This window comes from Anguilla rostrata, chromosome 6, assembly GCF_018555375.3.
Source record: "Anguilla rostrata isolate EN2019 chromosome 6, ASM1855537v3, whole genome shotgun sequence".
In the NCBI taxonomy this organism is placed as follows: Eukaryota; Metazoa; Chordata; class Actinopteri; order Anguilliformes; family Anguillidae; genus Anguilla; species Anguilla rostrata.
In genome coordinates this window covers 54,760,868-54,787,861 of record NC_057938.1, presented here as the reverse complement: position 1 = coordinate 54,787,861, position 26,994 = coordinate 54,760,868, and the positions used below count along the sequence as shown (strand labels likewise).

The following is a 26,994-nucleotide window of genomic DNA, read 5'->3' as shown; positions in this document are numbered from 1 at the left end:
TAATATGACAGGATGTTACATTTTTGTAAAAAGTGACCATGCAACTTCAAATTTATTTATTTAGGACTGTTCAGTTATGCCTTGGGTTTTGATCGGCACTGACATTTCCACAACCTCATCTTTATATCTGAAGGGTTTTTATTGTATTATTAATTTGTATTTTTTTACTGACATCTACAAATCGGAAGGGAAATTTCTTACCACAGTTCCAGTAGTTCTCAAGGGGATGATTAGCACAATTATTCACCACAAACAGAAGAGTTTGAGGAAGACTCCTGTATATATTTACGGGGAAAAAAAACTTAACCTTTGCCTCAACTGTTTTCACACACTGGGCCTTCGACGTGAACAGTATTGTATTTAAATAACCTGGTCTATGACTGGTTCCGAGCATTCTGGAAACACATATGGACTGCATTTATATAATGACATAATGACAATTATTTATTGTGATGGCATAACATTCATACTTCAATAAAGGAATAAGTGATCGAAAAGTTTGTGCATCACCCATCCGACCCCCCCCCTCCCCTTACATTTTAAAAAATGTAATTGTGCATTTGTGCTTTCTTGGCTTGTAATTCGTGTAAATTGCATTTACATCTGAAAGCTCTTCCCCATTGACCAATCTCTTCCATCACCTTTAAAAATTATCAGAGGTGGTAAATCCAGGTTAGGTCAGTGAAATTCCTGCTCATGTATTTGTTGTTCCAGTCACCTAGATTTGCCGCACTTCTTCTCCCGGAGGTCGATTAGTAAAATCAGATTGCTGAGTTCATGGGTGGAAGGAACGAATGAGAGTAGTTCTTTCTGACCCCTGGACTTTCCACCACTGAAAATGATCTTCCCATAATCATTTTGCATTTTACAATAATTACATTCTGACGCGTGCATACATCACTATACGCATTTTCTATACACTTACACCATTTGTACCGCATTTTAACTTTGTAAATATGCAAGTTACGCGTAAAAACACATAATCCGTATAATAGACACAACTGCGCATGCGCCTTTGCCCAAAGGCATTCAGAAAATCTGAAAAGCCAGGCCAACGGGTTGGCCTCGGTTTTGGACCCCAGTCACGAAATTCGGCAGCAGAAGTTACAAACAATGCTGAAGACGTGGAAGACAAGACGCCACGGAGAACAGACTTCCCTACTGTCCGATAAGTAAAATAAAATGTGAATGCTAAGTGTTTAACTAGTGTCGTCTGATTCGCAGGTAGCTAGAGTCTATATGCAAATTGAAGACTGTTCAAAGGTTTCGCCCCAATAATTAAAATGCTACTTGAAACGAACTTGCGACGTATGTAAATAAAGATATGGAGACTACACACACTGGGACACAGACGCTAGCCGAGGTAGCTAATGGGTGATATATCCTCTTCCAGAGCGCGTGCTTGTGCGCTGGAAACGTCTTTCGTGCGCGAGACTTCTTATTGAGTTGGGAGTGATCGAGTTAGGAGCATTCGGTCACAGGCTGTATACAGTTTCATTCGTTTATTTCATCACGGTTGCTCAGTTGAGAGTGAGAGTTGGTGTTCCCATGTTCTGTTTCCTGTGTATAAACAGGGCTCTAAATCCTTCACTGGTCATCAGATGTGGATGTAGACACCCTCAAATTAGAGATGCCAATGTGCCCTTTAACCTCATATCAGTTGTTTTATTTCAAATCCAATGTGCTGGAGTACAGAGCCAAGATGACAAAGGTTGTGTCCCTGTCCAAATACTTATGGACTGCTGTGTATTTCAAAGAGGGTGGCACAGGAACAGATTTACTTTCACGAAAAAGCACGAACAACACTCAGGATAAATCTTACAACGTGCACAGATGGATTAACTTGAGCCAAACAGGCACAAAAAAACTACCACAGTTTGTTATAGATCAAGATCTTACTTCATAATGCACACGATAATTAATTTTCACTAAACAAAAATAATTATTACTGTTTGTTAAATACCAAAAGATAACCTTTGCAGACACTGATGATTAAAATTCACCAAAAGCACCGGATTAATCAAAACAGTGCTGACACTACTAATATTAACAAAAACATTTCTGCTAAAGCGATACTTCACACATACTAGACAAAGGGCACTCGACCGCATGAGATCGCTGGTGTAGCTTCAGATTATAGGACTGAGCAAAACTCTTCCCGCACTGGGAGCAACAGTATGGGCGCTCACCTGTGTGAGTTCGCTGGTGCAGCTTCAGGGGATATGACTGAGCGAAACTCTTACCACATTGGGAGCAGTGGTATGGGCGCTCGCCTGTATGGATTCGCTGGTGTTCCGACAGATTCTGTAGATTAATGAAACTCTTCCCGCACTGGGAGCAGTGGTATGGGCGCTCACCTGTGTGAGTTCGCAGGTGCACCTTCATTTTATCTGCCTGAGTGAAACTCTTCCCACACTGAGAGCAGTGGTATGGGCGCTCACCTGTATGAGTTTGCTGGTGTAACTTTAGATGACCTGACTGACTGAAACTCCTCCCACATTGGGAGCAGTGGTAAGGGCGTTCCCCTGTATGAGTTCGCTGGTGTAGCTTCAGGTGGCTTGACTGACTGAAATTTCTTCCACACTGGGAGCAGTGGTACGGGCGCTCACCTGTGTGAATTCGCTGGTGTACCTTCAGTTTATCTGATTGTGTGAAACTCTTGCCGCACTGGGAGCAGCAGTATAGGTGTTCACCTGTGTGAATTCGTTCATGCACCTTCAGAGTGATTAAGTAGCTGAAATTCTTTCCACACTGGGAGCAGTGGTATGGGCGCTCTCCTGTATGAATTCGCTGGTGTAGCTTCAGGTGACTTGACTGGCGGAAACTCTTCCCACACTGGGAGCATGGGTGGGCCCCTGGAGTGCCTGTGTGGGACTGTGGCGGGGTGGGGAGTGTCTTAGGGGGGGTGGGGTGCTGATGTGTGCTGCTGGGAGGTTGTTGGAACCCCAGAGTCCTGTTGAGCTCCTCTGGGTGAACCATCTCAATGTGCTGCTGAAGATTCACTTCCTCTGTGCAAACGAATGGGCACTGGGAGCAGGCAAAGACCTGAGAGGGCACATCAACAGCTTGTCCTGAGGAGAGAGGAGATGTGGAGGAGATATGAAGCTTATAGGAAATAGAGAAGGAAGCACATGCTGATAAACACAACCATTAGTGCAAAAGTGTGATATTGGATACAGTCTTATTTCAAAATCTTAACTCTTAATCTTAATTTCCTTTCACACAACCTGTTACCCAGCTGTCCCTGTTCCAGGATCTCCCTACTAAAATCAAAATGGCCGCGTCAGTAGTTAAGTGTGCCATTAACCCTTTAGCAATTAATGGTAAAATCACCGCATTTGCGTTCATATATTTGCGTGCATGATTGCTTCAGCTTTGTAATGGCTGACATAACTCAAAATGGAACTTGCAATGTCTAGGCTAGAGAGTTCAGCCTGGGACTTGGAGAAAATGATTATCAGTGATGTTAACCTGTGTTTTGGTTCTGGGAGGCGATGACAGGAGAAATAAGGAAGGCTTCAGCACAGATCCTGTAAAAGACAAATAAAGGCACGTTATTTAAGGTAAGACTGATAGTGATTAGAGGAGACACACAGTCCAGCTCATCATTCATACCTGGTCTCTGATGAAGATGGCAGCAGTTCCAGGGGTCTCTCCAATTGGCCAGTTGGCTTCCTCTTCCGGGTCATGACCTGACCCTTCTTCTGTCTCAGAGATCCGTTTCCTCTCAGTGGTGAGAGCTCATACCGTATCCATGGAGATCTCGCTCCCTGACCTCTTTCACTGGCCATTGGATGAGGAGGTGATGATGCAGGAAGTAAATTATCTGCAACCTCTGTGCTCTGAATCAGCACTCTAGGCTGTTTTAGCAGACAGGAAGTGACCAAAGTAGACGGCTCCTCCCCTCCCTGTTGTCCATTTTCTGATTTTATGTCGTGCACCTCCCATTTGTAAATTTGGATTATTTGATTGGGTACATGTCCCTCCATGTGTTCATCCCTCTCTTTATCTTCCTCCTTCCAGAGTCCCTCTTCATCTCTCACTCCATCCTCTCTCTCCATTTTCACACTCTGCTGCTCCCAGTCTTCCTCCTCTTCTTTCTTCATGTTGGTTAGGATGGCCTGTTGCTCTCTGCTCATCAAATATCCAGTTTTCCTCTCTGTCCTATCCTCAATGTCTTCACATCTGTCCAAACTTGACCTTGACTCCACCCCCGTGTAATCTGTGCAGTCCATCACAGATTCTGCCTTTATGTCTTTGCCTGAAGAGGAGGGGCTTAAAAATGTAATTGGGTTGGATGTGAAATCTGATTGGTTGTCGGTGTTTGTCAGCTTGGTAGAATCCACCACTCCTTGCGAGGGAGGGCGGGATGCAGAGAACAACTTGCATTCATCCATGGAGGAAAGTGTTGCTGTGGGAGAGAATGACCAGAACAATGTTTAGTGGTACAGACAAGAATTTTACAATATACACACAAAATATGAAATGATTGTTTGTGGCCTTTTTGTATTTCAAAATATAGTTATTGTACTTTAAGATTAAACATGAAATTCTTTAAGATAACCTCCACAGGAAAAAGTGAACTTTAAAGGGAGAGAATGGTAAACTAACATCTAATTTGGTTATGGAAATTACTATTTTTTTATTAAATACCTCAGGACAATTTTAACAAATCCAACGGTGCAATGCACACAGTTTTCTCTTTCTCTCCAGTGTCTCCCTTTTTGAATGGTCACTCAAGCGTCACTGTAGGCTACAACATTTGAACGTAGTTATCACACTTAATATCGGCGTCATTTCAGATTCGAATCTAAATACTACCGTCAATATGTTCGTAAATTCGGCTCCATTGTCACAGTTTGCAACAGAAAGACCTACTTATTACAGTATTCTCCCACTAAAACATATTTGGTAATTAATTGTACTACCGTCGCATATTTTGTGCAAAAGACCAAACACCGCAGCATCTGTCGCTGAAAGCTCGTAGCTGCTATTTTTCGTTTAAAATACCCCCATTAACAAAGACACACTCGAGACATACCTGTGTCCCTGTCTACATACAGTACCGTTTCCATCTTTGTGTCCGTATGTACGGGAATCTGCATGTTGACGAAATGCGTCCGAACAGATGTTTAATATGCATCTCCAGTAGCATGAATGAAAAATTATATTACTAGCCTACCGGAGCAGCGGAAATGCTTCCTTCTTTCCATCACCCCTCGTCTCTTTGTGACTCGAAAGGATTAAACCTGGTTACTATAAGTCGTGGTACCATTGATTGAATCTAGTTTTGTGTAATTAATAAATGCCCAGCGAATGATCGGTCGTCCTTTTGCCTTTTTCAGTGAAGGATACAATCACGGGATACAACTACCTTGGCGCAGTGAGGGCGCCAGGAATATTTCCCCCGGAGGTGTCCAACACTCCTGCACAGGCTTGGATATCTTGCATGCTCCTTTTTCTTATGCAGTCCGCCTCTCGACAATCAACTGGCTCTTAATTGACCCGCTTTCCTGTCACTCACTTTTGGACCAGTAGCAGAACGTGGTGTTTATAAACAAATAGTCCGACAAGGAACATTAAATCACGCCACAATAAAAAAATAAACTACGTTCAATATTGTTATATTTGGTTTTGACTGTCAACTGCTCTTCAACAAGTTTTCCTCCGTCATATACGTTAGTAACGTTACGGAAGTTGTCAACGGAATTTATTTGCAAATTTGTTCAAAACAAACATGGCTTGAGGTAGAATCTATCTTTAAGCACCTGTTCTGCACATGCAATGATCAGCAGTTTACTGGGATGGCATAGCATTAGTACTCCACAAAAAGTTATAATTTTCCATTTGTAGAACACCCTGCATACATAGGATGCATCACAGAGTGTTTCACAGAATACGATAGATGCTCTGAAGGAGGTCATTTTGACCGAAAGGTAAGCCAATTAAACTAGATTTTCAATATACTGTGTGCCAAGTTCTTCCTTTATTACAGAATACGAGAGTAAAAGAAATGGAGCAATGTAATAAAAATATATAAATCAAAAGTAAAAAAATTAGAAAAAAAAGAACATAACATTTAAGAGACAAAGAATATGGAATAAAAATAAAGAAAATTTAAAATGGTAGCGACAAAAGTCAACAAAAATTTTTTAGTTCATACAAACCAGCCAAAGTTTGTTTCTGCAAATATGCTTCCAACTTCAGTTAAAATGACTGAGTGAAATATTTCACACAAGGAAAGCAGTGATACTGGAGCTCGGTTTTTGAGTTCAGAGTATTCGAGCAGAGGAAACTCTTCCCACACTGGGAGCAGTGGTATGCCCGCTCATCCACGCGTGTGCTGGTGTGGCTTCAGATCATTTGATTTACTATTTCCACACTGGACGTGGTGGTTTGGGTGTTCCTCTCGATGAATTTGCTGATGTAGCTTCAGGTTATATTTCTTGATGAAACTCTTGCCACACTGGGAGCACTGGTACGGGCGCTCACCTGTATGGGTTCGCCGGTGTAGCTTCAAAGCACCCGACTGAGTGAAACTTTTCCCACACTGGGAGCACTGGTACGGGCGCTCACCTGTATGGGTTCGCTGGTGTAGCTTCAAAGCAGCCAACTGAGTGAAACTGTTCCCACACTGGGAGCAGTGGTATGGGCGCTCACCTGTATGGGTTCGCTCATGTAATTTCAGATTGGTTAAATGGTTGAAATTCTTCCCACACTGGGAGCAGTGGTATGGGCGCTCACCTGTGTGAGTTCGCTGGTGTACCTTAAGATGACATGAGTGACTGAAACTCTTACCACACTGGAAGCAGTGGTATGGGCGCTCACCTGTGTGAGTTCGCTGGTGTACCTTCAGTTTATGTGACTCAGCGAAATTCTTCCCACACTGGGAGCAGTGGTATGGACGCTCACCTGTGTGAGTTCGCTGGTGTAACTTTAGATAACCCAACTGACTGAAACTCCTCCCACACTGGGAGCAGTCATATGGGAGCTCACCTGTATGAGTTCGCAGGTGGTGTTGAAGATGACCTGACTGAGTGAAACTCTTCCCACACTGGAAGCAGTGGTATGGGCGCTCACCTGTATGGGTTCGCTGGTGTCGCTTCAAACCATCCGACCGAGTGAAACTCTTCTCACACTGGGAGCAGTGGTATGGGCGCTCACCTGTATGAGTTCGCTGGTGTAACTTTAGATAACCCAACTGACTGAAACTCCTCCCACACTGGGAGCAGTGGTATGGGCGCTCACCTGTATGAATTCGCTCGTGTAACTTTAGATAACCCAACTGATTGAAACTCCTCCCACACTGGGAGCAGTCATATGGGAGCTCACCTGTATGAGTTCGCAGGTGGTGTTGAAGATGACCTGACTGAGTGAAACTCTTCCCACACTGGGAGCAGTGGTATGGACGCTCACCTGTGTGAGTTCGCTGGTGTACCTTCAGTTTACGCAACTGAGCGAAACTGTTCCCACACTGGGAGCAGTGGTATGGAGGCTCACCTGTGTGAGTTCGCTGGTGTATCTTCAGTCTATGCGACTGAGCGAAACTCTTCCCACACTGGGAGCACTGGTATGGGCTTTCCCCTGTATGAGTTCGCCGGTGTAACTTGAGATGACTTGACAGGCAGAAACTCTTCCCACACTGGGAGCAAGTGTGGGGCCCAGGAGTGCCTGTGTGGGACTGTGGCGGGGGGGAGTTTTCATGTGTGCTGCTGGGAGGTTGTTGGGACCCCAGGGTCCTGCTGTCCTCATCTGGGTGAACCTTCTCAATGTGGTGCTGAAGATTCACTTCCTCTGGGTGAACGAATGGGCACTGGGAGCAGGCAAAGACCTGAGACGACACCTCAGCAGCTTGCCCTGAGGAGAGAGGAGAGAGGAGATGTGGAGGAGATATGAAGCTTATACCCAGCCTTGTCACCTTGCATGGCTGGACAGGCAAAACCCCTGCCTGTTTCAGCATCTCCCTACAAAAACAAAACAGCCTAAAGCCAATAGCCAAGTGTGCATTTTGCCCTTTAGCAATAAATGCTATAAATCACTGCAATGTAGGAGTTCCCAGTTTTTAGCTAAATTATTACTTCAGCTTTGTAATGGCTGACATAACTCAAAATGAAACTAGCAATGTCTATGCTAGAGATGTTCACCCTGGGCCTGGAGAAAATGATTAGCAGTGATGTTCACCTGCGTTTTGGCTCCTGGGGGAGATGATCGGAGGTATAAGGGAGGCTTCATCAGCACAGATCCTGTAAAAAAATATTAAAAATAAAAAAAACACAAAGGCACATTATTTTATGCAAAACTGATACTGAACAGAGGCAATCCAGCTCCTCATCATTCTTACCCGTTCCCTGATGAAGATGGCAGCAGATTCATGGGTCTCTCCATCTGGCCAACGGTCTTCCTCTTCTGGGTCATTACCTGACCCTTCTGTCTCAGTGACCCGTTTCCTCTCACTGGTGAGAGCTCATGTAGTCTCCATGGAGATTTTGCACCCTGACCTCTTCCATAGGCCACAGAATGTGAGTGTGATGGCACAGAAACCGATCCATTGCCAATTTCAAGTCGCTGAATCAGCACTCTAGGCTGTTTCAGCAAACAGGAAGTCACCAGAGCGAACAGTTCCTCCCCTTCCTGTTGCCTAAATTCTGATTCTGCTTCATTGCTCTCACATTTGAAAATGTGGGTGACTTGTTCAGTTGCATGTCCCTCCTCTGTTTCTTTCTCCATACAGAGTCCTTCTTCATCCCTCTCCATTTTCACACTCACCCTCTTCTCATCTTCATCCTCTTCCTCCTTCATGTTGGTCAGTATGTCTTTTTGCTCCTTGCTCATCAAATATCCACTTGTCCTCTCCTCCATGGCTTTGCATTGGTTCAAACTTGACCTTTGCATCTCAATACTTCCAGGCAGTATTTACAAATCCAACTAATCAATGCGCTCTCAGGTTGTTCTCTCTCTCTCTCGCTCTCTCTCCAGCTCCAAAGTCTCCCCTTTTTGAATTGTCACTCACGGCTCACTGTACAACATTTTAAATAGGTTTTTACACACCTGAATATCAGTAGCATTTCAGCTTTTACAATATGCTTGTAAATTCGGCATTGTCATAACTTACAAATATAAAAGACCTGTCACTTACAGCTACTATCACAGTAGTTTCGCACGAAACTAATTAATTGCACTACTTTCGCATAGTATTACAAGCTACAATGCAAGGACTAAAACACCGGTCTATCTGTTGCTGAACACTCCTTTAATAGACACCGTTATACATACCTCTAATTTGTTTCCATCGCTGAGGCAAATACATAATAAGAATGATAAGAGAGCCGTCAAAAAATGGATTTAAAACGTAAAGCCATGTAGTAGTACGAACGCATGGAAGACCGCAGCTAAAATTCTGTTAACTCCATTTACTTCCGAACTATTTATTTCCGACGACGGGCAGGCTCATTGTGACCCGGAAATTATTAACTGGTTGCCAAGACAACGAATCACGAACAGGTCTGTGCTGGGAAGATAGACTGTATAAAAATATGGAAACGATCGAATTATAAAAAAAAGTATTGTGTATGTAATAAATGACCGAATGAAACATGACCTGTTCTCGTTTTCCTCCTTCAATGAAGGCTACAATCACACGATTCCCCGAAGCACCTTTTGTAGAAGAGGATTTCGCCGATACATAACTACAAGTTCAATAATTCTCTGCATCTGAAAGTTTTTTATTTAAACATTTCTTTAAATATTTTGGAATAACATTTCAATTTCTGATATAAATGAATAAAGGGAAAAAAATCGTAAGAATGTATATAAAATATATTTTAGAAAAAGAATATTCTATAAAAATATATATCACAGTACATTTACATGACAATGTCAGAACCCATAGTGTGACATTATATAAATTGGTTTCACGCTTCACATTAAGTCAATTTAACAGTTATTCTATTGGCAAAGGGCACGTAATAGCACATATGTCTAATGTCACCCCATGCACCGATTTGTTAATTTATTGTTTTACTTGGACATGATCGTAATATTTTGTGGTTAAATCAGGGACAGTTTGAGTCCTTGTATAGTTGCTGTGTCTCATGTGCTTAGTGGATGCCTGGACTTCATTCCCATATAAAGGTCCCCCTTTTCCCTACTGCGCAGTCTCTGGCTCCAGTTTGTACAACATGGCGGCACCCACAAACTGCACTTCCTGGGCTTCAAAACCCTTTTGAACAAGCTCATGGAGAGTCAATGGGTGACGTCACAGTGACTTGGTCCATATTTTTTTGACCGTCCATGGTGTGAGCGCTCACCTGTGTGAGATCGCAGGTGCAGTGACAGATGCCCAGTCTGAGTGAATTTTCTTCCACACTGGGAGCAGTGGTATGGGTGTTCACCTGTGTGAGTTCGCTGGTGTACTTTCAGAGTACACGATTGGCTAAAGCTCTTTCCACACTGGGAGCAGTGGTATGGGCGTTCGCCTGTATGGATTCGCTGGTGCACCTTCAGAGTATGTGACCGACTGAAATACTTTCCACACAGGGAGCAGTGGTACGGTCGTTCCCCTCTATGAGTTCGCTGGTGTAGCTTCAGATTATTCAGCTGAGAGAAACTCTTCCCGCACTGGGAGCAGTGGTATGGCCGCTCACCTGTATGGGTTCGCTGGTGTACCGTCAGAGTGCTTGACTGAGTGAAACTCTTGCCGCACTGTGAGCAGTAGTACCGGCGCTCACCTGTATGAACTTGCTGGTGTACCTTCAAAGTGCTTAAGTGGGCAAAACTCTTCCCACACTGGGAGCAGTGGTACGGGCGCTCACCTGTGTGAGCGAGCTGGTGTACCTTCAAAGTGCTTAAGTTGCCAAAACTCTTTCCACACTGGGAGCAGAGGTAAGGACGTTCCCCTGTATGAGTTCGTTGGTGTTCTGCGAGTTTACTTGGCTGCAAGAAACCCTTCCCACACAGGGAGCAGTTGTACGGGCGCTCACCTGTATGAGTTCGCTGGTGTGGATTCAGATGACTTAGCCGACTGAAACTCTTCCCACACTGGGTGCACTGGTATGGGCGCTCTATTGTATGGGTTCGCTGGTGTATTTTTAAATTGTGAGAACGACTGAAGCTCTTCCCACACTGGCAACACTGATGTGGTAACTCTCTTTTATGCATCTTCTTGTGTGTCCTCAGTAGTGATTTGGATTTGAAGGTCTTCCCACACTGGGAGCATGGGTGGGCCCCTGGAGTGCCTGTGTGGGACTGTGTCAGGGTAGGGTGTGTCTTAGGGGGGGTGGGGTGCTGATGCTCGCTACTGGGAGGTTGTTGGGACCCCAGAGTCCTGTTGAGCTCCTCTGGGTGAACCTTCTCAATGTGCTGCTGAAGATTCACTTCCTCTGTGTGAACGAATGGGCACTGGGAGCAGGCAAAGACCTGAGACGACACCTCAGCAGTTTGTCCTGAGGAGAGAGAAGATGTGGAGGAGATATGAAGCTTATCAGAAATGCAGAAGGAAGCAGAAACTCAACTACAACCATTACGGCACAAGTGTACTAATCGATAAAATCTTAATTCTAAACCTGAACACTAACTCTAAATTTCTTTTCAGCACGATCTGGCAGCCAACTCCACCTCTGTGTTAGACTCCCTCAGATTTTTGTTAGATGATTACCTGCGCAATCCAAACCTGTGTTTTTTCTCCTGGTGGAGATGACAGGAGAAATAAGGGAGACGTCAGCACAGATCCTGTAACAGACACATAAAGGCGTGTTACATACCCTACGACTGATAGCGATCAGAGGAGACACACAGTCCAGCTTGTTATTAATTCTTACCCATCCTCTGATGAAGATGGCAGCATTTTCAGGGGTCTCTCTGACTGGCCAACTGTCTTTTTCTTCTGGATCATGACCTGCCCCTTCTTCTGCCTCGGTGATTCATTTCCTCTCAGTGGTGAGAGCTCATGCCGTGTCGCTCCCTGACCTCTTTTACAAGCCTTGGCAGATAAAGGCACAGGAACTGAAAAATCTGCAATTTCAAGGCGATGAATCAGTACTACGGGTTGTTTTCGGAGACAGGAACTGACCAGAGTCGACAACGTCTCCACTTTCTGTTCCTTGAATTCTGATTTTACTCCATCATTTCCTAATTTGTCCATTTTAGCAGCTTGATCAGTTACATGTTCCTCCCTCTGTTCATCCCACTTTTTTTCTTCCTCCTTCCTGTGTCCCTCTTCATCTCTCACACCATCCTCCCTCTCCATTTTCAGACTCTGCCTCTCCCAATCTTCCTCCTCGTCTTCCTCCTTCATGTTGGTCAGTGTGTCTTTTTGCTCTCTGCTCATCAAATATCCAGTTTTCCTCTCTGTCCTCTCCTCTATGTGTTCACAACTTTTCAAACCTGACCATGGCTCCACTCCTGTGCAATCTGTGCTGTCCTCTATAGATTCCATCTTGATGTCTTTCCCAGAAGAGGTGGGGCTTAAAAATTTAGTTGAGTTGGACATGGACTCTGATTGGTTGTTGGTGTTCGTCAGCTTTGCAGAATCCACCACTCGTTGAGAGGGAGGGCGGGACAGTTTGAACTGCTCTACGGTGAGTAGTTTTGCTGTGAGAAAAAATGAACAGATTAATGTTTAATGGTACAGATGAGCGTTTTTCAAACTACCAAAATTGATTGATTGAATCCTTTCTGTATTTCAAACCGTAGAGTTCATACATGTTCATGTAAAACAAGACCAGGTTAAAACCTAGTATATGGCTAGACCTAACACACGTGATCTGGCTGACCAATGGCGTAACTTCATAACTCGCCCGACCAATGATGTAACTTCATCACTCAGACACTCAGCCACTCAGTCACAGACATTCGCGTTTGCAACAGTGCAGTCCAGCCAAAAACCACCCGCGATTTGTTTGCTTTTTTTTTGCTTCAAAATACTCTTATGTCTATGTCTAACAAAATAAACTCTCACAATTTTGTGCTTTAAAAATACATATGTAAATGTTATATTGATGATTTCTATATGATGTCATACAGCAGTGAAAATAAGGAATACATAGGTCAGTTAACTCACACTGCTTTCATCTATCCATCCATCCATTCATTTCTAACCGCTTAATCCAAATCAGGGTCAGATTAACATTTCCTTCTTCCTGTCAATAATCGCTACCTAGTTATTTTGGTGGCTAAAGTCATTTGAAAAGAACTTTGAAAGTGGCAGTTTTCCTCTTGGAGGAAATCTGTGACAGAAGTAATCCAACACGAATAAATTCTTCATGACATTTCAACTGTCAGTCTGCGTTTTTGTTTCTGAGAATGCAAGACACAAAGCTTTGTTTTTTGTTGTCGTTGAAAACCTGGGAAAATGCTGTGTGTCTTGAATTCTTAATGCGAGAAACGGTTTGCATCATTTAGGAGAAGCAAATTACATCAATCTGAAAATCCTCATCGGTTTACACGAAATCTGACCATCGAAATTGACTGAAGCCGCTGTTCCATTTTCACATGTGTTGTCGAGAAAGGATGAAACACGTTACGTAGCGCGTAAACATCTACATTGGATGCCGTGCTCCTGTCATGCATGTAATCGCTGGTGTTATACTTCCATGAGAAAGGCACGTTGTGATCATAACCACCCAGCATGTATCTCAGTAAAAACTAAAATATTAGTTAAAAAATTTGAACAACTGTTATTTTATTATTACTACATTTTATGAAATTAACTATAAACTGTTTCTAAAAATGTGTATTTGTCCCTGCATGCAGTGTGACATATAGTGATTTAGTTATATCCGCGGTCACAGATTTCGGTGGGTCACAGATTTCGGTGTAACACCTGATACTGTAAACAAAACAACAACACGGTGTGTTCTCATTCTTATCTCTTCTGTGTATAACGGCAAAACAAACGGTCAACTTTATAAAGCAGTGGCATTCAAGTATCATTCCTGCTGGTCCCGGCTGGTCTGTCTTTCTGAACTGAACAACTCTGTACTCTGGATCACAGATTCGCAATATTTATTTTTTGTCTGTGTTTTTTTATACACAGACTGACCCCACAGATTTCAAAAGAAGCAAGTAGCCTATCGACTGCTGTGGAATATTGACAGTATAGCCCAGTTCAATATAAATAACCATAAGCGCATTTTCACGATTATATTGATCAATAGTGCCAGACCTGGCTAACAATATTTCCATGTCAGAGAGTATGAGTATGAGCTTCTAGTTATAATATTTGCCCTCGATAACATATTTCGTAATTCGTTGCACTACCTTCGGGATATTATTATAAGCGAGACTGCAAAAGGCCGAACTTCGCTGGATCTGGAGCTGAAGCTCGCAGGTGCTACTTTTCGTTTAAAAGTTCATTAACGAAGACGCAATATAGCCTACATACCTCGGATTTTCCGCTCTGCGTAGCCGAGTGTTTCTATCGCTGTCTCTATGTATTGGGTCTGAAGTCGAGAATTTTGTCTGAAACGTAAAAGCAGCCGTCACGAACACCACGCGAGAGTCCAGGGCACGGCGCCTACGGACGAGGCTTAAGCCGAGCTGGACTAACCGGAAGAATTCTGCCCCTAATGGTTAGAAACAACATACTGAAAATACCAATTAACTGTATGTTATTCGTTAGTATGTGTAGAAGTTTGTTAAACAATGGTTGTTTTGATCCAGTCTTGGGAAAATATTTATTTACATGTGCATATTTATATTACATATTACTCCTGCGGTGTCCTTTGATTAGACTTCAGTTTCCAGCACTGAGATTTCAGTCATAGCCTAAGTAAAGGGACTTGCCATATATGTATATATTAAAATGAATAAATATTGAATGAAGACTCTACTATAATTGGCAGGTAGCCTAGAGTGGTGCTACGTTTTCCAAAAAGGTTTTATTAGCCGCAGTTCCGATGGCTGAATATGGGTTCAACAGCGATGTTGTCAAGCTATATAGACTGCTCTTAACCAACTACAATTACGTTAGATCCGATTTAACGCGTCTCGCCTGCATTGTATGTAGGGGAGTAGATATTACCGGCTTTAAAACTGCTACTTTGGCATGGCCTCTGTTCAAAGTCAAGCTTTAGCCCGTGGCTAACGGTAGCCTGCACACTGGCATGAGTCATGGCAGCTTTCAGTGGATATTGTGGAGTTAATATTAAGAATATTCTCCTCAGAGAGAAGTTTGTCCTGATCTTTCGAAACACTGCAATTACATCGTGTAAGAGCTCCCCACATTAAATTAAATAGCATTGAGTTTTTGTGAAAGTTTGTCCTGATCTTTCGAAACACTGCAGTTACATCGTGTAAGAGCTCCCCACATTAAATTAAATAGCATTGAGTTTTTGTGAAAGTTTAACTGCATCCTTTTGAATCTGATATCAGTAATTTATGTAGGCAGATTAGCATGTGTCTTCATAGCCTTGAAGCATAGGTGTTTTGATGGAGAACTGCATAGCCAAATTAAACTTGACAAATGTAGATTTATGGCAGGCTATATCAGTGTCTTGTGTTTAAGTTAAGTGTTTACAGCCTACTTTGCAGTCACAGTATGGTTAACGTGAAATGAAAGGAAAATCTTCCTTTTCTCTTTTGTTGCAGTAGATCCCTCTCTCCCTGTCTCCTGCCTGAACCTGCTGGTTCCTCCACTTCAACTCCTCTCTGCAGCCATGTGGCAAGTGCTCCAGCAGCAAGATGTGTTTCATTATGGGAAACTGGATAATATTGGTTCAATAATGCAATAAAATAATGGCTTTTATTTTGATTTTATTTTCGCCTTGGTGATATCGAGGAAGTCAACCTCCTTTTATTACATGTTGCTACTAGTACGCATGCGATCTTATCTTACCTTGATGATGGCTTGAATGGCTTTTCAAGGCTAATTTCATCAGAACAGCTGCAATATTTTACAAGATGATGGAAACAGCAAGCATTGAAGAAATTGGAGGTGCATAGCTCTGCTTTTATAAACTGAGTGTTCGGCGAAGGATACTAAGCTACAAGCGACGATCGAGCGATGCTCTTTTTTAATGTAACGTGTGACATTACACAGATTCCAATAACAGCTAAAACTAGCACAGTCCCTTGCTGTTTTTTGAATACATGAATAAAACTTGAATGAGCTGTCAGCTATAATTGGTAGGTAATCTAGTGTGGTGCTGCTTTTTCAAAAGGTTCATGAGCAGCAGATTCTAAATAGCTAGGTTTCCTCCTTTTTGCTGAAGATTGTCCTCCTCAATCACGCTATATGGATCGCTCGTAACCAACTGCTCCTACCCAATTTACATTAAGCCGGTTAAACGCGTCTCTCGCGCTCTATATATAGGGAAATAGATATGTAATAGTATGAAAATATTGCTTCTGTTTGGGGCCCCTTCAAAACCGGGCATCAGGTCAGGCCTAACAATATCGTGCTAATTATTATGAGACACGGCCGCTTTCAGTGTATTTTGTGGAATTTCCTGGAGAGAATGGAAAGAACATTGTCCTTATGCTTTTTTTTCGCGAAACTCCTATTCAAATGTATAAAAAACTCAGCACGTTAAATATAGAACGTTGAGCATTTCTTTGGAATGGTGTTTTAGTGAAAGTTTAGTTGCATCATTTGGAATTTGGTATGAATAATGTGATATGTTGACAATTTATGGATTTGTTTTCATAGCCTGGCACCTATACAGCTGTGGCTTTTTAGCCGAATAGATCACGGTCTTTTTTTCAGCGTTTTGCAGCCTACATGCATTCTAGTGTGAAACGTGAAATTAACAGAAAAATTTATTTTTCTCTATTATTAGATCCCTCTCTCCCTGTCTCCTCCCTGCACCTGCTGGTTCCTCCACTCCAACTCCTCTCTGCAGCCATGTGGCAAGTGCTGCAGCAGCAAGATGCGTTGCATTATGGGAAACTGGAGGAGTTTGTGTCCCTGGTGATGGAGACATTCCCAGAGCTGCTGAGTGAGAGCCAGAGGACAGAGCTCACTCTGGGGCTGCAGGTGAGGAGGAGGAGAGGAAGGGGGAAGGATGGGAGGGAAAGGGGTAAGAGAGGAGGGGAGGGAGAGGGGTAAAGGAGGAGGGTGAGGCAAGAGTCATGGGGTGGACAGGAAAGAAGTATCACTTTAAAATCATTTAGCACTTTGCCCATGACAGTTAATACTGCCCAGCCTTGGCTGAGTGCTTGTGTCTGTGTAATATGGGCCAACATGGCAGCCTGCATCTCAGTTAATTTCACATCCTCTACTGGCAAGAACAGCTGGCACACAAATTATAACCTTATATATTTATGTCATATATTGGTTATATTTGAGAAACCCATTTTAATTCTGATGTTTTCCTCCCAAATTGTTCTAGATATAATAATTCACTCTCTCTGTTTCTCTCTCTTTCTCCCTCTCTCTACATGCCCACAGCAGTTTGGCTGTAAAACTGACCCAGCCCTGGAGGTTCTGTTGTGGGAGTTCCTTTCCAGACTGGATCAGCTGCTGCCGGTACCAGATCTCAAACAGGTACAGAGACAGAATACCAGCACTAGGACATACCTGAACCTACTAGAGATGCCTGCTCACCATAGCATTGCTGCAGAATGGTTAAGAAAAATAAAATTGCACATGTCTGTATGATGAAGACATCTTTATTCATATCTAAATATAATTAAGTACAAACTTATGATCCTGTTAAAAATGGCTGCAGTAGGAAAATGCAGCAAAATGAGAGGTTTTATAATAACTGTATCATCTTTATAAACATGTACAATCTCTGAGCTGCAGTCGATTACACCATTATATATGTACTGCAGTCAGTGAACTCCTGTGCATCTCGTCCATCCTGCTATAGCATAGGAAAGTGCTTTTCTGCAGAAATAAGTTACAGTGACAAGTTTGAACCAGAGACTGTAAAAAATGAACTTGATTGTCTCTCATTCAGACAGTGTCCTGGCTCAGTGCTGCCCCCTCTGTCCTGGAGGTCTGTGTGCAGTCTGTTTCTTACACAGACAAACTGAAGACCCTTCTCAGCCACCACAGAAGTCTTGGACAGTTGGACCTGAATGGTAGGCCTTTATCTGAGCAACCGTGTAAACCACTCCCACTCAGTTACAAATCATAATCCACCACTGACTCATTTTAGTCCCATTTGTACATTTTTCTACGTTTATATATAAAAAATAAAAAAAAATTATTTCCAATCCCAAACTCAACCATACTTGTTCCTGCCAACATCAGGAGGAGATGGCAGACACGTTACTCCTCCGATTCACATGACGCATATTCTCACACGTTCTCCCAGACTGCAGACTCACCACCAATCATTTACTGCCCATGTCACCATATTCTCGGTTTGCGCTTACGCAGGTGCCTGGTCTTACCAGCAGGGGCCGCTAGAGAGCGATGAGAGCAAGGGAACTGGCTAGCCGTAGGTCAGACCCAGTCTTTATGCCATGAGCCACCCGGAGGCTCCTTCTACCCGTACATTAATATTTTGAAATTGTAAATAAATTGTGAACCTGATTAATTGTCATCTGTGCCTTTTAACATTAATCCTTTCATTCTCTCTCACAGTAACACTTCCCTCAGTTGAGGACTGCAAATTGACCTCTATTCCCTACTCTCCCTCTCGAAGAGTGGTGGATTTCACCCAACCGACAAACACCAATATCCAATCGGAATCCACAACTGAGTTCATGAACTTTATAAGCCCCACCTATTTAAGTGAAGACATAAAAGCAGAATCTGTGATAGACAGCTCAAATTTTGACGGGGTGGAGCCAAGGACGAGTGTGAACAGATGTGAAGACATGGAGGAGAGCACAGAGAGGAAGACTGGAAATTTGATGAGCAGAGAGCAAAGAGACGTACTGACGAACATGAAGGAGGAGGAAGATGATTTGGAGAGGCAGAGTGTGAACATGGTGAGGGAAGATGGTGTGGGAGATGAAGAGGACCATTGGAAAGAGGAAGAAAAAGAGAGGGACGAACAGACACAAGGACACATAACTGACAAATTGGTGCAGAACAGAGTCAACTCAGAACATGGACTGCAGGAAGGGGAGGAGTTGTTTACTCTGGCCACTTCCTGTTTGCTAAAGCAGCCTAGAGTGCTGATTCACAGGCTAGAAATTGCCAGTAGTTCAGTCCCTGTGTCATCACTTCCTCATCTCGGGGCTGATAAAAGAGATCACGGAGTGAGATCTCCATGGATACAGCATGAGGTCTCACCACTGAGAGGAAACGGATCTCTGAGACAGAAGAAGGGTCAGGTCGTGACCCGGAAGAGGAAGACAGTTGGCCAGTTGGAGAGACCCCTGGAAGTGCTGCCATCTTCATCAATGGATGGGTAAGAATGAATGATGAGCTGGACTGTGTGTCTCCTCTGACCACTGCCAGACTTGCATAAAATAATCTACCTTTATTTGTCTTTTACAGGATCTGTGCTGAAGCCTCCTTTATTTCTCCTGTCATCTCCTCCCAGAACAAAAACATATATTCTGATCGCACAGGTAATAATTTTCCAGAAGACAGAGGGAGTTTTTCCACATAAGTTGAGATGGTTGCCAGTTCGTGCTGAAAGGAAATGTAGTGTTCACATTTAGAATGAAGATTTTATCCATTATTACACTTTTCCCATAATGGTTATGTTGTTAGGAATCTGCTTCCTTCTCTATTTCCCATAAGCTTCATATCTCTGCCACATCTCTCTCCTCAGGACAAGCTGCTGAGGTGTCGTCTCAGGTCTTTGCCTGCTCCCAGTGCCCGTTCGTTCACACAGAGGAAGTGAATCTTCAGCAGCACATAGAGAAGGTTCATCCAGAGGAGCTCAGTAGCACTCTGGGGTCCCAACAACCTCCCAGCAGCACACATCAGCACCGCACCCCAACTAAGACACACCCTACCCTGACACAGTCCCACACAGGCACTCCAGGGGCCCACACATGCTCCCAGTGTGGGAAGAGTTTTAGTTGTATGAGTAATTTGAATAAACACCAGCGAACTCATACAGGGGAACGTCCGCACCGCTGCCCCCAGTGTGGAAAGAGTTTCAAGGAGTCATGTAGTCTAAAGGTACACCAGCGATCTCATACAGGGGAACGTCCTTACCACTGCTCCCAGTGTGGGAAGAGTTTCACTCGTTTGATTTATTTGAAGATACATGAGCGAACCCATACAGGCGAACGCCCATACCACTGCTCCCAGTGTGAGAAGAGCTTTTCTCGGTCAGATCAACTAAAGCTTCACCAAAAAACTCATACGGGCGAGCGGCCATATCACTGCTCCCAGTGTGGGAAGAGTTTCACTCGTTTGATTTATTTGAAGGTCCACCAGCGAACCCATACAGGGGAACGTCCATACCACTGCTCCCAGTGTGAGAAGAGCTTTTCTCGGTCAGATCAACTAAAGTTACACCAAACAAGTCATACTGGCGAGCGGCCTTATCTCTGCTCCCAGTGTGGTAAGAGTTTCCCTCAGCTGAGTAGTCTGAAGCTACACCAGCGAACTCATACAGGGGAACGCCCGTACCACTGCCCCCAGTGTGGAAAGAGTTTCCCTCAGTTGAATAGTTTGAAGTTACACCAGAGAATTCACACGGGGGAACGACCATACCACTGCTCCCAGTGTGGAAAGAGTTTCCCGCAGTCAAGTCGTTTGAAGCTGCACCAGCGAACACATACAGGCGAGCGCCCGTACCACTGCTCCCTGTGCGAGAAGCGTTTCAATAAATTGAGCAATTTGAAGAAACACCTGCGGATTCACACTGGGGAACGTCCTTACCACTGCTCCCAGTGTGAGAAGAGTTTCAGCCAATCAAATTCTTTGAAGCTGCACGAGGAAAGCCATACAGGAGAGCATCCGTACCAGTGCTCCACTTGTGGGAAGAGTTTTCGCCATTCGCTTAGTCTGAAGGTACACAAGCAAACTCATGAAGGGGTAAGACCTTACCACTGCTCCCAGTGTGGGAAGAGTTTTACTCAGTCACACAGTCTGAAGGAGCACCAGCGAACTCATACAGGTGAGCGCCCGTACCGCTGCTCCCAGTGTGAGAAGTGCTTCAGCAGTTTACAATCTGTAAAAAAACACCAGCAGATTCACACGGGAGAGCGTCCGTACTCCTGTTCCCAGTGCGAGAAGAGCTTTGTTCAGGCGTCTCAGCTGAAACGACACCTGCAAACACATACAGGTGAACGGCCGTACCCTTGTTTGCAGTGTGGGAAAAGTTTCAGCAGGTCAGATAATCTGAAGCTACACCTGCAAACTCATACAGGGTGAACACCTGTTACACTGCTCCCAGTGTTTTACTCATTCGTGTTATGTGACCGTACACCTGGGACACCACACAGGATTGGGCCTATTCCTATTTGGTTTTTGAATTTTTGGCACATTCTTGGATTACTTTGGGACAAACACGCTGTGGTTTGGTTATTTTTATACTTCCATTTCTTTGTGTGACTGTGAACTTGCCCACGTCTGTAACATTTGTTATTCTTTTAAGGATGAACCTCGTCTTTAGATTAGATGTAAATATTTGTTAAAATTTAATAAGAAATCTTAATTTTTATCTGGTTGTGAGTTGTACATTTTGATAAAGGTTGATCGTCAGTTTGCTCTGCCTATCAATCAATTCTGCGATTTAATTTATAATTGATAGCTTTGATAATAATTGGCAAATTAAATCAAATCAATATATTTTGCAGGAAAAAATGTAATGTGTTTATGTTTTATATTATTGTGCTTTGCTTTACTCAATGACAGAAACAGTTCCACTCTTTACTGTATCCTCTATATTTAAATTATGTATAATATATACTCTGTGGTTTTCTGTGAGATGTTTACCTATTTTATGTTGTAATTGAGACCTACGCAACCAATTCATTTTCTTCCTTCCGATTCCAGCCCCCCAGTCTCCCAGCACCAACGCGTGTTTTGTATTCTGTATAAGTGTCTACCTGTTTCATCATCACCCCAGTATTTTCACCAGTCTTCGTGCGTATGAGATTTTATATAAATCTTAGCCTCAGCTCTTCGTAGAGGAGCTTGTATAATCTATGTCTTGGAGCTTTAGTGCCAGTTTGGCCAGTATATCTACCTCTTCATTTCCCTCTACAGTACACCAAAATGGACTGGCACCCACAGGAAACAAGTGTATGTACCATTTGTTTGTAATCTATACAGTATGTCACGCTGTTACACTTGGCAAAGTATAAAATTACTTGTGATGAAACATTCAAAATAAAAGCTCGGGCGCATTCGTCAAAATACTGAGTTTCTTCTAGCTTTACATCTAGCATTTACATAAAGGCAATGGGTTTCACCATTTGTTTGAAAAATCCGTTGACACAATTTTGGCGCAAGGAACATGTTCTGTAAATGGGGTGTTTCAGGCAAATGTCATTTTTGGCACCAAGTTAAGAAAAAGATGCCTAAATCCATCGACAGATGCATTTGCGAACACGGTCCGTTGAGTTTGATCCAACGATAAAGAAAAATATATTCTGGCTTTTATATTGATTTTATTTCCACTTTGGTATCACGGAAGTCACCCTACTTTTAATTACACGTTGCTACTTGTGCGCATGCGTTCGTACAACTGGACTTCACCTTGGTGTGTTTTAAAAAAGCAGCTAGGTTGTTTCTTCTGAACAGTTCCAATATTTTGCACGTTGATGGGAACACTGAGCATTACAGAAAGGCGAAGCGGAGGTTCGTATATGTGCCTTTGACGAATGTGTGCTGAGTGTTTGACGAAAGGTAGCTAACTATGAGGGACGCGTCCAGCGGTGTACTATTTGAATATGCACATAGATTCCAGTAATTGCTCAGACGGGTGCAATGGCTTGCTGTATGTGGAAATATATATTTTTAAAAATGAATACCGAGTGAACAGTCGGGTATGATTTGTAGGTTACTTAGTGTGCTGCTGCTTTTACAGCAGGCTAATGAGCCGCAGATCCGATGGCTCAATATGGGTTCAATAGCTTAGCTTTCTCCAAATAATGCTCTTTGCTGAGGAGGACCCTCCTCTTTAATCATGGAATAAGGACCGCTCGATGTTAGGTGAAATTTAACGCGTCTCGCCTGCCCTATACGGGAGTAAATATTTGTCGCGATTTCGTACAGAGCAAGGTATTCCTCTTTTCCGTTTGCATGGCGTTTATTGTAACGGCTACGAACAACAGAATTACTTCTCAAGCGACAGCAGACAAGACAGGCCCTCGCATCAGGCCCAGTGTTGCCAGATGTGGTCAACCCGTCCAATCAGAGGCTTGACCTGGTAGACTTCCAGTAATTTGTTTAATTGTAATTAAGTAAGCCAAAAGGAGGTTATTTCGAGGAAAGTCGAGTCTAAGATTATTTTTAAGTAAATCTCTTCTTTTTCTATTATTGTAGGTAAAAAAATTGTTGGGAAAAAAGTTTAGACTTTGGTTTGCTATTCAATCAATGTGCAGATATTAACTGAATACCTTTGGCCTGCACAGTATGTTTACATATATATGCACAGACACACACACACACACCTATAAATATATACTGTGTATGCACAAGCTTTGTAGCCTAAACCAAGGACATGGTAGTCAACACCACCTATGCTTTGCATTTAGTAGAAGGCCTCCATTTTTTCCATTCTCAGTCAGCATAAATCGCTCAAAGATAAAAGACGTTACATTTCATTAAATTTATTTGGAAGACGCAATTTTTGAAATTGTGAATCATCACAAAAGGCAGTTTTGTGTAGCGCAATTGTCATCTGTACCATTGAACATTCATGTGTTCATTCTCTCTCGCAGCAACACTTCCCTCCATAGAAGAGTTCAAGCTGACCTCCATGTCCCGCCCTCCCTCTCGAAGAGTGGTGGATTCTACCAAGCTGACGAACAGCAAGAGCCAATCGGAATCCGTAACTGACTGCATGAACTGTTTAAGCCCCTTCAGATGAACACACAAAGGCAGAATCTGTGATGGACAGCTCAGATTACACAGGGGTAGAGCCAAAGTCCAGTTTGAACAAATGTGGAGACGTAGAGGAGGGGACAGAGAGGAAGACTGAATATCTGATGAGTGGAGAGCAACAGGACGTACTAACCAACATGAAGCGGGAGGAAGATTGGGAAAGGCAGAGTGTGAAAATGGAGAGGGAGGATGACATGAGAGTTGAAGAGGGACTCTGGAAGGAGGAAGAAAAAGAGAAGGATGAACAGATGGAGAGAAAAACAACTGAAGTTGCCCAAACTGACAAATTGGTGAAGGATGGAGTAAAATCGGAGCATGGACCACAGGAAGGGCAGGAGTGGTCTACTCTGGTCACTTCTTGTCAGGTAAAACAGCCTAGAGTGCTGATTCGCAGGCTAGAAATTGCCGATAGTTCAGTCCCTGTGTCATCCCCTCTTCGTCCCATAGCCTGTAAAAGAGATCAGGAAGCGGGATTTCCATGTAGACGGCATGAGCTCTCACCACTGAGAGGAAACGGGTCACTGAGAGAGAAGAAGGGTCAGGTCATGACCCGGAAGAGGAAGACAGTTGGCCGGTTGGAGAAACCCCTGAAAGTGCTGCTGTCTTCATCAGAGAACGAGTAAGAATGAACGAGGAGCTGGACTGTGTGTCACCAGTGTGTTCATTATCACGACAAGTCTTACATTAAAAAATGAGCCTTTGTTTGTCTTTTACAGGATCTGTGCTGAAGTCTCCCTTATTTCTCCTGTCATGTCTCCCAGGAATCAAAACACAGGTAGAGATCACACACAATCATTTTCAAAGTCTGAGGGAGTCTTTCACAGCTGGAGATGGTTGATAGGTTGTTCTGAAGGAAATTATGATTTAAGTTGAATTCAGATTTTTTTATATTATTGCACCGTTCCAGTAACCGCTGTGTTTATATTATGCTTCCTTTATGTTCTATGACCTTCACATCTCCTCGACACCTCTCTCCTCAGGAGGAGCTGTTGAAGTGTCGTCTCAGGACTTTTCCTGCTCCCAGTGCCCATTCGTTCACACAGAGGAAATGAATCTTCAGCAGCACATTGAGAAGGTTCACCCAGAGGAGCTCAACAGGACTCTGGGGTCCCAGCAACCTCACAGCAGCACACTAAAGCACCCCACATCCCCAAAAATGTTCCCTACCCCGACACAGTCCCAAACCGTCACACCAGGGACCCACACATACCACCATTTTGGGAAGAGCTTCAAATCCAAATCGCTTCTGAGGACACACAAGAAAATACATAAAAGAGAGTGTCCGTATCACTGCTCCCAGTGTGGGAAAAGTTTCCACCGTTTACATCATCTGAAGGTACACAAGCGAACTCACACAGGCGAGCGCCCATATCACTGCTCCCAGTGTGGGAAGAATTTCTGCAATTTATATGGTCTGAAGGTACACAAGCGAACTCACACAGGTGAGCGGCCGTACCACTGCTCCCAGTGTGGTAAGAGTTTCAGTCAGTCGAGTAATTTGAAGCAACACCTGCGAACCCATACAGGTGAGCGTCCTTACCACTGCTCCCAGTGTGGGAAGAGTTATACTCAGTCTAATAATTTAAAGCAACACCAGCAAACTCATACAGGGGAGCATCTATACCACTGCGCCCAGTGTGGGAGGAGTTTCACTCTGTTCAGCGCTTTGAAGGAACACAAGAGAATTCATGCTGGAGAACGACCATACAAGTGTTCCCAGTGTGAGAGAAGTTTCACTCATTTGAGTACTTTGAAGCAACACAAGAGAACCCATACAGGAGAACGCCCGTACAACTGCTCTCTGTGTGGGAGGAGTTTCTCTCTGTTGAGTACTTTGAAAGAACACCATAGAACCCATACAGGGGAATGTCCATACAAGTGTTCCCAGTGTGGGAAGAGTTTCAGGCATTTGAGTACTTTGAAGCAACACCAGAGAACTCATACAGGGGAACGCCCATTCAACTGCTCCCAGTGTGGGAAGAGTTTCACTCATTTGAGTACTTTGAAGCAACATCAGAGAACTCATACAGGGGAACTCCCATACCACTGCTCCCAATGTGGGAGGAGTTTCATTCATTCAGGTACTTTGACGAAACACCAGCGAACTCATACAGGGGAACGCCCATACAACTGCTCCCACTGTGGGAGAAGTTTCACTCAGTTGAATACTTTGAAGAACCATCAGAGAACTCATACAGGGGAACGCCCGTACCACTGCTCCCAGTGTGGGAAGAGTTTCAGCAGGTCAGATAAATTAAAGCTACACCAGCGAACCCATACTGGGGAACGCCCATACCTCTGCTCCCTGTGTGGGAAGAGTTTCAGTCAATCTCATAAATTGAAGCTACACCAGCAGACTCATTCAGGGGACCGCCCGTACCAGTGCTCCCAGTGTGGGAGACAGTTTACTCAGTCGTGCCAACTGACAGCACATCAGCGAACTCATACAGGGTAACATTCAAACATCAAAATAAACACAGAAATGGTTGTGGGATCACAAAATCAGTGTTTTGCAATTACCATCTCAGTCTTTGCATTTTCACACTATTGAAAACTTGTGGTGTGAATTTAAGAGTCCACAAGTGCAAACCTAGGAATATCAAGGATCTTGAAATTATTTGCAGGAAGGAGTGGTCCAAGATCCCTCCAAAAGTGTTCTCCAAACCTTGTCAAACATTACAGAAAGAGGCTTAGTGTGGTTATAATTCTGAAACCTATCCTTTACAGACAAACGTGTACGATTCAATTAATTGAGTAATTGTCATCTGTACTGGTGAATGTTAATGAAAAAAAAAACCACATTGCCAATTTTGAGGCAGGGTACATCATTCTGCAAATAAAGCGTTTCTGGCAAATGTCATTGTTATTTTTGCAGTTACACACCTGATTCCTCTAATCAAGGTCCTTAGCAAAGACTCTAGTGTTTTATTAGTAGAATCGGGTGTGTAACTGCGTGGTTGGAATGAAAGCCTGCACCCACACCGTCCCTTTCTGGATAAGATTGAGGACCCCTGCGCTAAACCATTTACTGCACCCAATTCGCCAAGTTACATTATTTCAGAAATAGAGCCCTTTGTGTT

At 43.5% G+C, this 26,994-nt stretch overlaps 3 protein-coding genes across 13 annotated transcripts; 2 read left to right on the top strand and 1 right to left on the bottom strand.

Moving 5' to 3' along the window:
- Window positions 1-83: 83 nt before the first annotated feature.
- On the top strand, window positions 84-24,627 carry LOC135257672 (zinc finger protein ZFP2-like). 9 transcript variants are annotated; one of them, XM_064340664.1, is made up of 9 exons: window positions 14,477-14,601; window positions 15,586-15,931; window positions 16,776-16,972; window positions 17,387-17,482; window positions 17,901-18,024; window positions 18,533-19,307; window positions 19,397-19,470; window positions 19,677-22,666; window positions 23,752-24,627. In XM_064340664.1, exons 2-8 carry the CDS (start codon window positions 15,898-15,900, stop codon window positions 21,233-21,235), a joined length of 2,859 nt encoding a protein of 952 aa, XP_064196734.1. In that variant the 5' UTR covers window positions 14,477-14,601; window positions 15,586-15,897; the 3' UTR covers window positions 21,236-22,666; window positions 23,752-24,627. The 9 variants fall into 9 exon arrangements, with proteins under 9 accessions (XP_064196739.1, XP_064196738.1, XP_064196734.1 ...); XM_064340663.1 differs by having other exon boundaries at window positions 14,477-14,612; window positions 15,589-15,931; XM_064340667.1 differs by having other exon boundaries at window positions 14,480-14,612; window positions 17,390-17,482.
- Window positions 1,178-14,521, bottom strand: LOC135257678 (zinc finger protein ZFP2-like). Of its 3 annotated transcripts, none has more exons than XR_010330706.1 (6): window positions 14,381-14,521; window positions 11,817-12,588; window positions 11,654-11,727; window positions 9,274-11,441; window positions 8,182-8,243; window positions 7,781-7,857 (listed from the first exon to the last, which is right to left on the bottom strand). XR_010330706.1 is itself a non-coding variant. In XM_064340680.1 (4 exons), exons 1-4 carry the CDS (start codon window positions 5,103-5,105, stop codon window positions 2,065-2,067), a joined length of 1,926 nt encoding a protein of 641 aa, XP_064196750.1. In that variant the 5' UTR covers window positions 5,106-6,331; the 3' UTR covers window positions 1,178-2,064. The 3 variants fall into 3 exon arrangements, 1 of the variants encoding a protein (XP_064196750.1); XR_010330705.1 differs by lacking the exon at window positions 7,781-7,857 and adding an exon at window positions 8,342-9,016 and having other exon boundaries at window positions 8,176-8,243; XM_064340680.1 differs by lacking the exons at window positions 7,781-7,857; window positions 8,182-8,243; window positions 9,274-11,441; ... (1 more) ...; window positions 11,817-12,588; window positions 14,381-14,521 and adding exons at window positions 1,178-3,071; window positions 3,472-3,530; window positions 3,616-4,411; window positions 5,042-6,331.
- Window positions 23,923-26,369, top strand: LOC135257674 (zinc finger protein 883-like). Its single transcript, XM_064340672.1, has 3 exons — window positions 23,923-24,533; window positions 24,631-24,689; window positions 24,895-26,369. The coding sequence occupies exons 1-3, from the start codon at window positions 23,923-23,925 to the stop codon at window positions 26,367-26,369; spliced, it is 2,145 nt and encodes a 714-aa protein (XP_064196742.1).
- The last annotated feature ends 625 nt before the right edge of the window (window positions 26,370-26,994 follow it).